The sequence below is a fragment of the Podarcis liolepis genome (genome assembly GCF_965112155.1).
Source record: "Podarcis liolepis genome assembly, chromosome: 18".
Lineage (NCBI taxonomy): Eukaryota > Metazoa > Chordata > Lepidosauria > Squamata > Lacertidae > Podarcis > Podarcis liolepis.
The window spans coordinates 1871797-1884966 of NC_139572.1; the positions used below are offsets into that span (position 1 = coordinate 1871797).

Consider the following 13170-nt stretch of genomic DNA (forward strand, 5'->3'; position numbering starts at 1 on the left):
CAACAGTGTGACGCGGCAGCTAAAAAAGCCAATGCAATTCTGGGCCGCATCAATAGGAGTATAGCATCTAGATCAAGGGAAGTAATAGTGCCACTGTATTCTGCTCTGGTCAGACCTCACCTGGAGTACTGTGTCCAGTTCTGGGCACCACAGTTCAAGAAGGACACTGACAAACTGGAACGTGTCCAGAGGAGGGCAACCAAAATGGTCAAAGGCCTGGAAACGATGCCTTATGAGGAACGGCTAAGGGAGCTGGGCATGTTTAGCCTGGAGAAGAGGAGGTGAAGGGGTGATATGATAGCCATGTTCAAATATATAAAAGGATGTCACATAGAGGAGGGAGAAAGGTTGTTTTCTGCTGCTCCAGAGAAGCGGACACGGAGCAATGGATCCAAACTACAAGAAAGAAGATTCCAGCTAAACATTAGGAAGAACTTCCTGACAGTAAGAGCTGTTGGACAGTGGAATTTGCTGCCAAGGAGTGTGGTGGAGTCTCCTACTTTGGAGGTCTTTAAGCAGAGGCTTGACAACCATATGTCAGGAGTGCTCTGATGGTGTTTCCTGCTTGGCAGGGGGTTGGACTCGATGGCCCTTGTGGTCTCTTCCAACTCTAGGATTCTAAAGCTTCTATTTAGGCGCAAACTATTCAGTTGCAAGCCACCAGAAGGGACACTGTTTTGATTTCAACAGGTGCGTTTTAAGCTAAGGTTACAGTCAGTCAGTCAGTTTTATTGCACATAGCCAAAGGCTGCTGCTAAACTAAGGTTAGACGACATCCCCGTTTCCCGGGGACAGTCCCCGGATTTACAAATCAGCCCCCAGACAAAACCCTATCATTCCTATTGAAGTTAGAAAGTGTCCCCGAATTCGTTGAAAAAATATCTGGCAACCTTATTTTAAACCGGCCCTTTGCCCAAGCCCTTCCCATTGTCAGGTCGGGGCTGCCGCTGTTTCGAACCCAGGTCTCCCCTGCTACTACTGCCGCCGCCGCCCCTGAAAAAAAAACAGCCCCCTCCTATGAAAAACGCTGCCACGTTCCGAATCCCACCCCTCTCCGAAAAATGGGAATGCAAGACTGCGGTCTGTGAGCGTGTCTGGATTTGGGGGATTGGGGGTGGGTGGGCGGAATTGGGCATGGGTGGGCATGGCTGCTGGGCCATTTGGGAGGGGGCGGGCGGGCGGGAGTCGGGATCGGGTTTGGGGGGGGCGTTTTTTAGGCTTGCTTACTGGGAGACGTCGGCGAAGTGGTCCCTCCCTCGGAAGTTGTCGCGATGGGTTTGGTGTCGGGTGAGATTGCCAGGCGGGGCAGACCCGGGGGGGGCGGCGGCGCCAACATCTGGGCGGGAAGGTAATGCCCGGGAAGCTTCACTTGGCCACCTCCATTTAACTAGGGGGGGGGGGGACAAGATGGAAAACAAAAGAAGAGACACAAAGCTGGTTAAAAGAGCCCTCAAATGAGCCGCCCGGTGGAGAACCCTCCCAATTAGAAAAAAACGGGGACGGTGGCCGGGCAAGATCGGGGAACATGGGCACCTTAGCCAGCTCAACTCGGCGTCCCCATTTGTGACCCCCGCCCAGCAGCCGGTATTTCGAGGTTCTTTTAAATCAGAACCAGTGAAGGCGGTGAAGGTCCTGTGTGAGTGTCTGGAGGCGGTTGGAGGATGGATTGAGGTTGAATCCTGACAAGACAGAAGGACTGTTTTGGGGGGACAGGGGACGGGCGGGTGTGGAGGATTCCCTGGTCCTGAATGGGGTGACTGTGCCCCCGAAGGACCAGGTGCGCAGCCTGGGGGTCGTTTTGGACTCATAGCTGTCCATGGAGGCGCAGACTGTCTGGCCAGAGTGGTGCATGCTCTAGTTATCTCCCACTTGGACTACTGCAATGCGCTCTACATGGGGCTGCCTTTGAAGGTGACCCGGAAACTGCAACTAATCCAGAATGCAGCAGCTAGAATGGGGACTGGGAGTGGCAGCTGGAACCACATAACACCGGTCCTGAGAGATCTGCATTGGCTCCCAGGACGTTTCTGAGCACAATTCAAAGTGTTGGTGTTGACCATGAAAGCCCTAAATGGCCCAGTATCCCTGAAGGAGCGTCTCCAGCCCGGACACCGGGGTCCATCTCCCGAGGGCCTTCTGGCGGTTCCCTCCCTGCGAGAAGTGAGGTTACAGGGAACCAGGCAGAGGGCCTTCTCAGTGGTGGTGCCCTCCTTTCAGATGTCAAGGAAATAAAGAACTATCTGACTTTTAGAAGACAGACACCTCAAAGCAGCCCTCTTTAGGGAAGTTTTTAATACTTGATGTTTTATCGTGCTTTTATATTTTTGTTGGGAGCCGCCCAGAGTGGCTGGGGAAGCCCAGTCAGATGGGCAAGGTATCAATATTATTATTATTATTATTATTATTATTATTATTATTATTATTATTTGGTGATGGTGGTGGAATTTAGGCATAGGGCTATAGCTGGACTGTTGACCTTTGCTTTGTGGCATTTGAAAATTTTATTTTATTTTATTTTATTTTATCATTTTATTTTATTTTATTTTAGGATCAGCAGGGTGCAATTGCAAAAGCTGGAATAAAGATCAAGGGGGGGAGCAATCCGTGGACCCCCCCCCCATATTTATGAGAAGGGCAGGGGAAAACCACATGCTGCTAGTGGGCGGGGCCAGAGGCAAAATGGGCGGGGCGACAAATGCAAATTCCGCCTTTATGCAGTAGGCTAGTTTCTTACATGGACTTTCTCACAAACACACATACAGATCCGTCCGGTCTACTACCCCTAGAGTCGCAAGAGAGCGCCGGGACTAAAATAGTTTACCCAAAACTTCAATCTTGTGGTTTATCCCCACGACGGCTACTCACACTGGGTTTTAGTAAAGCAAGCAATTTAATTAAACGATATCGAGCGACAGAACAACTCGGCCACAATAAGGGAATTCTGCCCACAGTACGACTTATTCCCCACCTAGACCTTTTGACTCTTGGCCGCCCTGTTTGCATAACTTAATAATTCCAAAATATAGACGTGTTTTGACTGTCGCAAGACTGAATATACTGAATATACTCGAGGGACGATTCCCAAAAAAACCCAGTGGGGAAAAAGGTTATGTCCCCGTGGAGATGGCAGTTGCGAATCGGCGGCTCATGTCCTTCCGGCCTGCAATCTTTACAAAGATTTGAGGAGCAAAATTATCACCCCTCTTTTATTGTCCGTTCCGGGTCGCCCAACCACTGTTACAGTCTCCATGCCCTTGTCAGATCAAGATGAACAGGCGATAGCAAAAGTTGCAAGGTTTTTAGTTGGAGCGATTAAAATAAGACCCACCATTTGACTATTGATCCGAACCCCCAAAATGTAATTTAACTTTTTACATTTGTCCTCTGTATACAGCGGTACCTTGGTTCTCAAACGCCTTGGTTCTCAAACACCTTGGTTCCCAAACGCCTTGGTTCTCAAACGCCTTGGTTCTGAAATGCCTTGGCTCCCAAACACCTTGGTTCCCAAACACCGCAAACCAGGAAAAGTGTTCCGGTTCGTGAACGTTTTTCAGAAGCCGGACGTCCGGCGCGGCTTCCGATTGAGCTCAGAAAGCAGCCAATCGGAAGCCGTGCCTCGGTCGCCGAACATTTTTGGACTTCCGGAACGGATTCCGTTTGGCATGCCTGTGTTTTAATGGAGGGGGGAGGCAAAAACATGAACGGGGTTTTCCCGGGCGTGCCATATTCCGGATATGTCCAGGAAAACCTAGACGTACTTCAATCCTATGCAGGGAGATGGTATGGTACCCAAGGAAATAAAACAGGAGCAAATATGGAAGTGAGAGCTGGACCATCAAGAAGGCTGATGGCCGAAGAATGGATGCTTTTGAATTCTGGTGCTGGAGGAGACTCTTGAGAGTCCCATGGACTGCAAGAAGATCAAACCTCTCCATTCTGAAGGAAATCAGCCCCGAGTGCTCACTGGAAGGACAGATCCTGAAGCTGAGGCTCCAAGACTTTGGCCACCTCAGGAGAAGAGAAGACTCCCTGGAAAAGACCCTGATGCTGGGAAAGATGAAGGGCGCAAGGAGAAGGGGACGATGGAGGATGAGATGGTGGGACAGTGTTCTCGAAGCTACCAGCATGAGTTTGACTAAACTGTGGGAGGCAGTGGAAAACAGGAGGGCCTGGCATGCTCTGGTCCAGGGGGTCACGAAGAGGCGGACACCACTAAACAACAAAAGTTTTTTCACAGGTAACGTTGGCTCGTAAATGCAGTGTGTGTTTCTGGCAGGTGGGGGGTCAGGCCTCCTCTATTCCCCCCCCCCAGCTGCCCTTCAGGCAGCCTGAGCAGTAGGTAGGTACCTCTTTGATGGGACCACCTGCTGGTGATGGCGCTGGGAGCCCACCAGGGTGGAGAGCAGCCTTGCAGCAAAGCGAGTTGCACATCAAAGATGCCTTTATATGTTATGCATATCGACGGCTGGACCCATCTGTGTGTGTGTGTGTGTGTGTGTTTGTGTGTGTGTGTTTGTGTGATGGTGGCGGAAGGCAGGGAGAGTGTGATTTAGAGACTGCTGGAGATTTCCAGCTTCAAAGCAGTCCAAAATCTCCCTCTGGCTTCCCCCCTCTCGTAACACGCCGTGCCGCTGCCCCGTCTCGCTGCGATAAAACCCAATCTTTCTACTGCTCCTTTCGGCAATCCCTCATAGCCAGTTGTCTTCCCTAAACACGGTCTTAACCATAGGTCCGTAAGTGACTGTGGAGGCCAATTCTGGATCCACACATCCTTCCACAGTGGGGACATAGGTTTCCGGGCGGGAGTTGATCCCGGTGAGGGTTTGCCAAGTGTGCCTTCCTCCTAGCACGTTTCTCCCTTGCGTCCTAAGTTCGAGTGTCTTCAAAGCCCACGACACCTTTGGTCAAGGCTGTTCTCCAACTGGAGCGCTCGCAGGCCGGTGTTTCCCAGTTGTCGGTGTTTATACTACATTTTTAAAGATTTTGCCCTGAGACCTCTTTTGTTGGCCACCAACATTACGCTCTCCGTTTTTAAGTTCGGAACAGAGGAGTTGCTTTGGAAGACGGTAATCTGGCTATGCAACGACTGCCGCACGGATGCTACCAGCCCAGAGACGGAAATACGATAAAGTCCCTACCAGAGAATAATGGCAAACTAAGCTGATGGACTGAAGGGACGCGGGTGGCGCTGTGGGTTAAACCACAGAGCCTAGGACTTGCCGATCAGAAGGTTCGAATCCCCGCAATGACGGGGTGAGCTCCCGTTGCTCGGTCCCTGCTCCTGCCAACCTAGCAGTTCAAAAGCACATCAAAGTTCAAGTAGATAAATAGGTACCGCTCCGGCGGGAAGGTAAACGGCGTTTCCGTGCGCTGCTCTGGTTCGCCAGAAGCGGCTTAGTCCTGCTGGCCACATGACCCGGAAGCTGTACGCCGGCTCCCTCGGCCAGTAAAGCGAGATGAGCGCCGCAACCCCAGAGTCGGCCACGACTGGACCTAATGGTCAGGGGTCCCTTTGCCTTTAAGCTGATGGACTAAGCCTTGCCGACCCCTGATCTATCCCATCTTCTGTCTAAGCAATGCCCCCCTTTCTCACACCTGCTGGTCCTTATAACAAACCGGTTCCCGAGCTTGACTTTTTCCTCTGCCCTCCTAGTTCCCCTTTCCTTTTGTGTCGTGATTTCGCTGTTGTAGATTCTAAGCCGCGGCTCCCTTGACCCACGGCATTATTTCTGCGGCACCCCTGTGGGGCTCAGGAGCCCAGTTAATGTCCTCCCCTTGCCTGCAGAGCTGGCAGCCCCTCAACTTTTTATGAACACCCTCCCTTGTTGCCAGCGGCACCCCTGAACATTATTCAAGGCACCCCAGGGTGCCATGACACACTGAATCACTGCATCACACCCTGGAACAAGGTGTCACATGCATAAAACGCAGCAAGTGTCCCGGGGCATTATGGGAAACTCCAAAGCTGCCCCCTGCAAGATGAAAGGAAGTCACGGGAGTGCTGCTGTCGCCCCCCGTAAGATATCTGTGTGCCCCAACATGGGCAAGGGAGCCTCCTTTTTCGCCATCGAAACCGCCTGTCCTGACGTACAGACAGCTCCCTTTTAATAATAATAATAAATTTTATTTATACCCTGCCCTCCCCAGCCAGAGCCGGGCTCAGGGCGGCTAACACCAGTAAAATGACAGTAAAAACATAATAATAATGACCGTCTTTTTCGCTCTATAAGAGCCTACCTGTCGCAGCTCTGTCTGAGTCTTGGGGAAGCCTAACAAATAATTTTCAAAACTCCCAAGATCAATGATGAGGATGGTGATTTCTTAAAATTGTATACCGCCCCAAACCTGCAGGTCTCAGTTCACCGAATAATATGACAATATAAAAATGGAAAATACCGTATTTTTTGCTCTGTAAGCCTCACTTTTTCCCTCCTAAAAAGTAAGGGGAAATGTGTGTGCGTCTTATGGAGCGAATGCAGGCTGCGCAGCTATCCCAGAAGCCAGAACAGCAAGAGGGGTTGCTGCTTTCGCTGCGCAGCGATCCCTCTTGCTGTTCTGGCTTCTGAGATTCAGAATATTTTTTTTCTTGTTTTCCTCCTCCAAAAACTAGGTGCGTCTTGTGGTCTGGTGCATCTTATAGAGCGAAAAATACGGTAATAATAAGGGGAGGGAAACATAAAGGTCAGACTGAGTCCAAACCAAAGACCAGGCGGAACAGCTCTGTCTTGCAGGCCCTGTAGAAAGATGTCAAGTCTCGCAGGACCCTGGTCTCTTGTTCCTTCAAGTTGGGGCCAGTACTGAAAAGGCCCTGGCCCTAGTTGAGACCAATCTAGCCACCTTGCTACCTCCAAAAGGTTTGGGAAGTTCCAGCCTGGCGTAATGCACATTTCTACACACGGCCGCTCGGAAACCGCCGCAGCCCGAACAATCCGCTAGTCCTCAAGAGGGTGAGGGAAAACCGCGCAGGGGAGAGGGGCAGCGGCGTGGTATCTACGGTGGCCTTGAGAAGAGTGAGTTGAGCGAGACTGCCGAGTTGGCAAGTCCCAGGACTTCCCCTGAACCCCAGAACCACACGGGGACGAGATCGGCGGTTCCTTACCGGTCCCGGCTGCTGATTGGACGGGTCGCAGGCCAGCGAGACGAGGTCTTTCAGAGGGTCCTGAGGATTCAGGTGTGGCGGGTACCGTATGGCTGTGTGTTGGAAGTAAGTGGAGGCCGTCTGGGGCAGGATCGAGGTGGTGGGGAAATGTAGCGCGGAGGAAGGGTGAGGGCTTCGGGCGATACCTGCAGGGGGCGACAGATAATAATAATAATAATAATAATAATAATAATAATAATAATAATAATAATAATAATAATTTATTTATACCCAGCCACTCTGGGCGGCTTCCCAAAAAATATTAAAATACTGTAATACATCAAACATTAAAAGCTTCCCTAAACAGGGCTGCCTTCAGATGTCTTCTAAAAGTCAGAGAGTTGTTTATTTCCTTGACATCTGATGGGAGGGTGTTCCACAGGGCGGGCGCCACTACCGAGAAGGCCCTCTGCCTGGTTCCCTGTAGCTTTGCTTCTCGCAGGGAGGGAACTGCCAGAAGGCCCTCGGAGCTGGACCTCAGTGTTCGGGTAGAACGATGGGGGTGGAGACGTTCCTTCAGATATACTGGACTGAGGCCATTTAGGGTTTTAAAGATCAGCACCAACACTTTGAATTGTGCTCGGAAACGTACTGGGAGCCAACGTAGGTCTTTCAGGACCAGTGTTATGTGGTCTCGGCAGCCGTTCCCAGTCACCAGTCTAGCTGCCACATTCTGGATTAGTTGTAGTTTCCGGGTCACCTTCAAAGGTAGACCCACAGAGAGCGCATTGCAGTAGTCCAAGCGGGAGATAACCAGAGCATGCACCACTCCGGCAAGACAGTCCGTGGGCAGGGAGGGTCTCATCCTGCGTATCAGATGGAGCTGCCCTGGACACAGAATTGACCTGCGCCTCCATGGACAGCTGTGAGTCCAGAATGACTCCCAGGCTGCGCACCTGGTTCTTCAGGGGCACAGTTACCCCATTCAGGACCAGGGAATCCTCCACACCTGCCTGCCTCCTGTCCCCCAAAACAGTACTTCTGTCTTGTCAGGTAGAGGAGAGAAACACAGCTTTTTTAAAGCATTTGTTAAACTCGCTCTGTAAAAAAAAATATACCATATTTTTTGCTCTATAAGACTCACTTTTTCCCTCCTAAAAAGTAAGGGGAAATGTGTGTGCTTCTTATGGAGCGAATGCAGGCTGCGCAGCTATCCCAGAAGCCAGAACAGCAAGAGGGATTGCTGCTTTCACTGCGCAGCGATCCCTCTTGCTGTTCTGGCTTCTGAGATTCAGAATATTTTTTCCCTTGTTTTCCTCCTCCAAAAACTAGGTGTGTCTTATGGTCTGGTGTGTCTTATAGAGCGAAAAATACGGTGTGTATTGAGAGTCTCTGCAAGCAGAAAGCTAGTAGTGCAAGGACTGTTACTTTTCTACTTGCGAGGGGTTTCAAAATGAGACGGCTTCCCTGCAACGCAGACACATGAACCCAAAGTGGCATGTTCCAGCTTTAGGGAGAACTCTCCTGCCTTATTTTGCTGGGAGGGACTGGCCTGGCGCTAAGAAATTGACCGCCCCCTTCCTTGGCGACCCCCGACCTACCGCTGTGTACGGCGATGACGGGACGGTGGTGTTGCGTAAAACTGCTCAGCCGGGGCGAAGTATCTTGCGGAGACGGACTGTTGAAGGGAGACTTGTCCATGTCTGGCTTTTTCGGAGAAATCCCTGGGGAGGAATTTGAGGGAGAGTTGACGTGTTTATCCGCAGCAACAGGCCCCCTAAGTTCTGCACCTTGCGCCCTCTAAGTGTGCTTTCCAAGGCAGCCATTAATTTTTTAACTTTTATTATTTATACCAGGCAGAGGCAAACTCTGGCCTGTTTGGGACTACAATTACCATCATCCCTAACAAACAGGAGCAGTGGTCAGGGATGATGGGAATCGTAGTCCCAAACATCTGGGGCGCCGGAGTTTGCCTACACCTGATTTCAAATATATAAAAGGATGTCACATAGAGGGAGAAAGGTTGTTTTCTGCTGCCCCAGAGAAGCGGACACGGAGCAATGGATCCAAACTACAAGAAAGAAGATTCCACCTAAACATTCGGAAGAACTTCCTGACAGTAAGAGCTGTTTGACAGTGGAATTTGCTGCCAAGGAGTGTGGTGGAGTCTCCTCCTTTGGAGGTCTTTAAGCAGAGGCTTGACAACCATATGTCAGGAGTGCTCTGATGGTGTTTCCTGCTTGGCAGGGGGTTGGACTCGATGGCCCTTGTGGTCTCTTCCAACTCTAGGATTCTATGATTCTATGATTTATATTTTTCCATTACAATTTTTCGCATTTCAATGAATACAGCCATAACATTCACAACCATCAACTTCCCTTCCTCCCCTTCTACGGTTCCATTCCTTTATCAACTGCATATTCTAATCACACCCCCTATGCTCACATTTCTCTCTTCCCCCCTATATCTTCAATACTTGTAAAAGCCATTTGCACATTCAGAATGTAGGCACCCTATATATAGAAAGGAGCAAACCAGTGATATTTTAGGGAGCAGACGGGGCCCATGACTTACATCCTAGGAGCCTACACAACACAAAACACTGTATGTAGGTTTTATTTTATTGGTTTTTTATCTTGTATTTTGGAAATGTGCATCCAGTTTTTTCCCCTTTAATTTTTCTTGGACGCCCCCAAGAGAGTGGGGCCCTAAGCTATAGCTTGTTTAGCTTATACGTAAATCCAGTACTGAATATCAGGTGCGGCTCTGATTTAATTCATAAAACTCATCCACCATTCGATGGCAGAAGAGAAACCGGCTTCTGTAATTCCGGGACTGTCCCTGGAAAAACAGGACACTTGGAGGAGATGGGAGAGAACGGTTGAGTTTGGAAGGAACCATTCAAGATAATCTATTCTGCAAGACCCTTGCAATGCAGGAATCGTTTGCTCGAACCCACGACCTTGAGAATTAAATACCCTACCTGTTGCAGCTCTGTCTGAGTCTTGGGCAAGCCTGACCAATAATTTTTAAAACTCCCAAGATCAGTGATGAGGATGAGGATTTATTAAAATTGTATGCCGCCCCAAAACTGCAGGTCTCAGTTCACTGAATAATAGGACAATATAAAAATGGAAAATACCGTATTTTTTGCTCTGTAAGACTCACTTTTCCCCCTCCTGAAAAGTAAGGGGAAATGTGTGTGCGTCTTATGGAGCGAATGCAAGTTGCGCAGGTATCCCAGAAGCCAGAACAGCAAGAGGGATCGCTGCTTTCGCTACGCAGCGATCCCTCTTGCTGTTCTGGCTTATGAGATTCAGAATATTTTCTTTCTTGTTTTCCTCCTCCAAAAACTAGGTGCGTCTTGTGGTCTGGTGCGTCTTATAGAGCGAAAAATACGGCGCATAAGCGATGACTCACACAGAAGACCATTAAAAAAAAATCTTTTTTAAAAATTAAACTTATGAATACGTGGAATAGCTTTGACATCACAGGCCGGGCTCCTAAATCACTCCCCCCCCCATACATAAATCTGACACTGTGTGTGACACCCTACAGAGGGGACCAACTGACCAGAGGGCTGGCACCCACGTGCCCCTGAGCTTAAGAAGGCTGGCAACTCCTGCCATCTCCGACGTCCTTCTGGCAACGGGGTGGAAGACAGGGCAGAGAGAGGGTTAATCCCCTCTCGGCTTAGCCCCTGCCCTCCAGGCAGCGATTTATCTGGGGCAGTCGTTTTACGCGGCGCCACTAAAGGGTTTAGCTCTCTCCCAGACGTTCATTGAGAAGGATTTTACAACCAGAACATCCAGTCCGGGGATTGAAATAAAGCTCTTCTCGCAGAGGATCCGAACACGTCTCTCGTTGGAGGGGAAACGGCGGCCGGCTGGGAGAGCAGGAGTAGGGAAGCCCCGACGTTCCCCACCAGCCAAATGCAGAAAGATACTTTTGGGGACAGGATGCGGGTGGCGCTGTGGGTTAAACAACAGAGCCTAGGACTTGCCGATCAGAAGGTCGGCGGTTCGAATCCCCGTGATGGAGTGAGCTCCCGTTGCTCGGTCCCTGCTCCTGCCAACCTAGCAGTTCGAAAGCACGTCAAAGTGCAAGTAGATAAATAGGTATCGCTCCGGCGGGAAGGTAAACGGCGTTTCCGTGCGCTGCTCTGGTTCGCCAGAAGCAGCTTAGTCCTGCTGGCCACATGACCCAGAAGCTGTATGCCAGCTCCCTCGGCCAATAAAGCGAGATGACGGCAAAGGTGGCAGATGATGGCAAATGTGGCAAAGTTTTTAGCCGGGGCGATCAGAATCAGGTCCACTATTTGACTCTTGGTTCAAAACCCCAAAATGCGTTCTATATGATAGCTGGACCATCAAGAAGGCTGATCGCCAAAGAATGGATGCTTTTGAATTCTGGTGCTGGAGGAGACTCTGGAGAGTCCCATGGACTGCAAGAAGATCAAACCTCTCCGTTCTGAAGGAAATCAGCCCTGAGTGCTCACTGGAAGGACAGATCCTGAAGCTGAGACTCTCCACCTCAGGAGAAGAGAAGACTCCCTGGAAAAGACCCTGATGTTGGGAAAGATGGAGGGCACAAGGAGAAGGGGACGACAGAGGACACGATGGAGGAACAGTGTTCTCGAAGCTACCAGCATGAGTTTGACTAAACTGCGGGAGGCAGTGGAAGACAGGAGGGTGTGGCGTGCTCTGGTCCAGGGGGTCACGAAGAGGTGGACACGACTAAACGACTAAACAACAACATAACTGACTTTATTATTTCGAATTTTTGTGTATCGTATTGTTGTTTTATTGCTGTGGCCGACGGCTGACGCAAATAAAAATTCATTCATTCTCGCTGCTCCCCCAATATTTCCCAGCTATTCCACTCTGCAGCCTCTGGACTGTGTCCTTCTGCAAACCCCTGTTCTAAATCTATACTGCCCTCCTCTTCTCAGGAAGGTGCAGCCCCAAACAAATGCTTGGTTTCCTGAAGGTTTGGGGGCGGCCCGGCTCCCCTCCAACTTACCCCCTTCCATGTCTTCCGTCCAATTGCGGCTGCTACTCGTGGGGGAGCTGGGTGACGTGTAATATTCGCCCCCCGGGCTGCCGTCCAGGTCGTCCTCCATCGAGCCGGACTTATGACGTTTACTCCTGAGGTGAGGCAGAAGGGGGAAGAGCAGTTAGCGTTCAGGTTGTTAACGGAGAAATCTGAGGGCTCCCTTGGGCAAAAAACAAGGACACCAGCCAGGAATCCCAGAGCAAAACAGCAGCCAGTCGGCTTGGTCTTGATTGAAGACGGTCGCCACAGGACTCCCACCTGCCACAAGGTGGAACAAGATGGAAGCCCCGAACAAAAGAGAACCCAAACTTTTATTAGCTGCTAATCCCCATGTTAGGGACACGGGTGGCGCTGTGGGTTAAACCACAGAGCCTAGGACTTGCCGATCAGAAGGTTGGCGGTTCGAATCCCCGCGACAGGGTGAGCTCCCGTTGCTCGGTCCCTGCTCCTGCCAACCTAGCAGTTTGAAAGCACGTCAAAGTGCAAGTAGATAAATAGGTACCGCTCCGGCGGGAAGGTAAACGGCATTTCTGTGCGCTGCTCTGGTTCGCCAGAAGCGGCTTAGTCCTGCTGGCCACGTGACCCGGAAGCTGTATGCCGGCTCCCTCGGCCAGTAAAGCGAGATGAGCGCCGCAACCCCAGTCGGCCATGACTGGACCTAAGGGTCAGGGGTCCCTTTACCTCTACTAATCCCCATGGGACCCCTGATCATTAGGTCCAGTCGTGGCCGACTCTGGGGTTGCAGCGCTCATTAGGAGAAGGCTGAGGGAAGGACGGGGTAGCAAGTGAAGGCGACGAAAGGGTGGGAACACAGCGCCACAACTCCAAGCCCGGACTCACCCGCTGGAGGAAGTGCTGGGGAGCGTCCTCCTCATGCCCGTACTCGAGGGGTTCAAGTCATAGGCGAGGTGCCCCTGCAGCTCCCCAAGGGAGAAATTTGGCCCTGTGCCCGTCACCACCGGCGCTGCGGAGAAGGCAGAAAAAAAGGGGGTCAACGTTTGCTTATGTGCGCCACAACAGCTACAAGAATACTTTTT

The 13170-nt window shown here is 50.8% G+C and overlaps 1 protein-coding gene across 6 annotated transcripts in view; it reads right to left on the reverse strand.

The window, feature by feature from the left end:
- NFIC (nuclear factor I C) overlaps positions 1 to 13170 on the reverse strand; it is a 107080-nt gene that overhangs the window by 20679 nt on the left and 73231 nt on the right. For 4 of the 6 annotated variants that reach the window (XR_014521003.1, XM_083483929.1, XM_083483927.1 and 1 more), the window contains exons 5-9: positions 12974 to 13097; positions 12101 to 12225; positions 8680 to 8802; positions 7100 to 7284; positions 1228 to 1387 (exon numbers count right to left, since the gene is read on the reverse strand). Coding sequence is in view for 5 of the 6 variants with exons in the window: in XM_083483929.1 (XP_083340055.1) it covers positions 1228 to 1387; positions 7100 to 7284; positions 8680 to 8802; positions 12101 to 12225; positions 12974 to 13097 (717 nt within the window). In the remaining variant the exon portion in view is untranslated. The remainder of the gene's footprint in view (positions 1 to 1227; positions 1388 to 7099; positions 7285 to 8679; positions 8803 to 12100; positions 12226 to 12973; positions 13098 to 13170) is intronic. The other 2 variants (XM_083483931.1, XM_083483930.1) reach the window with 1 other exon arrangement.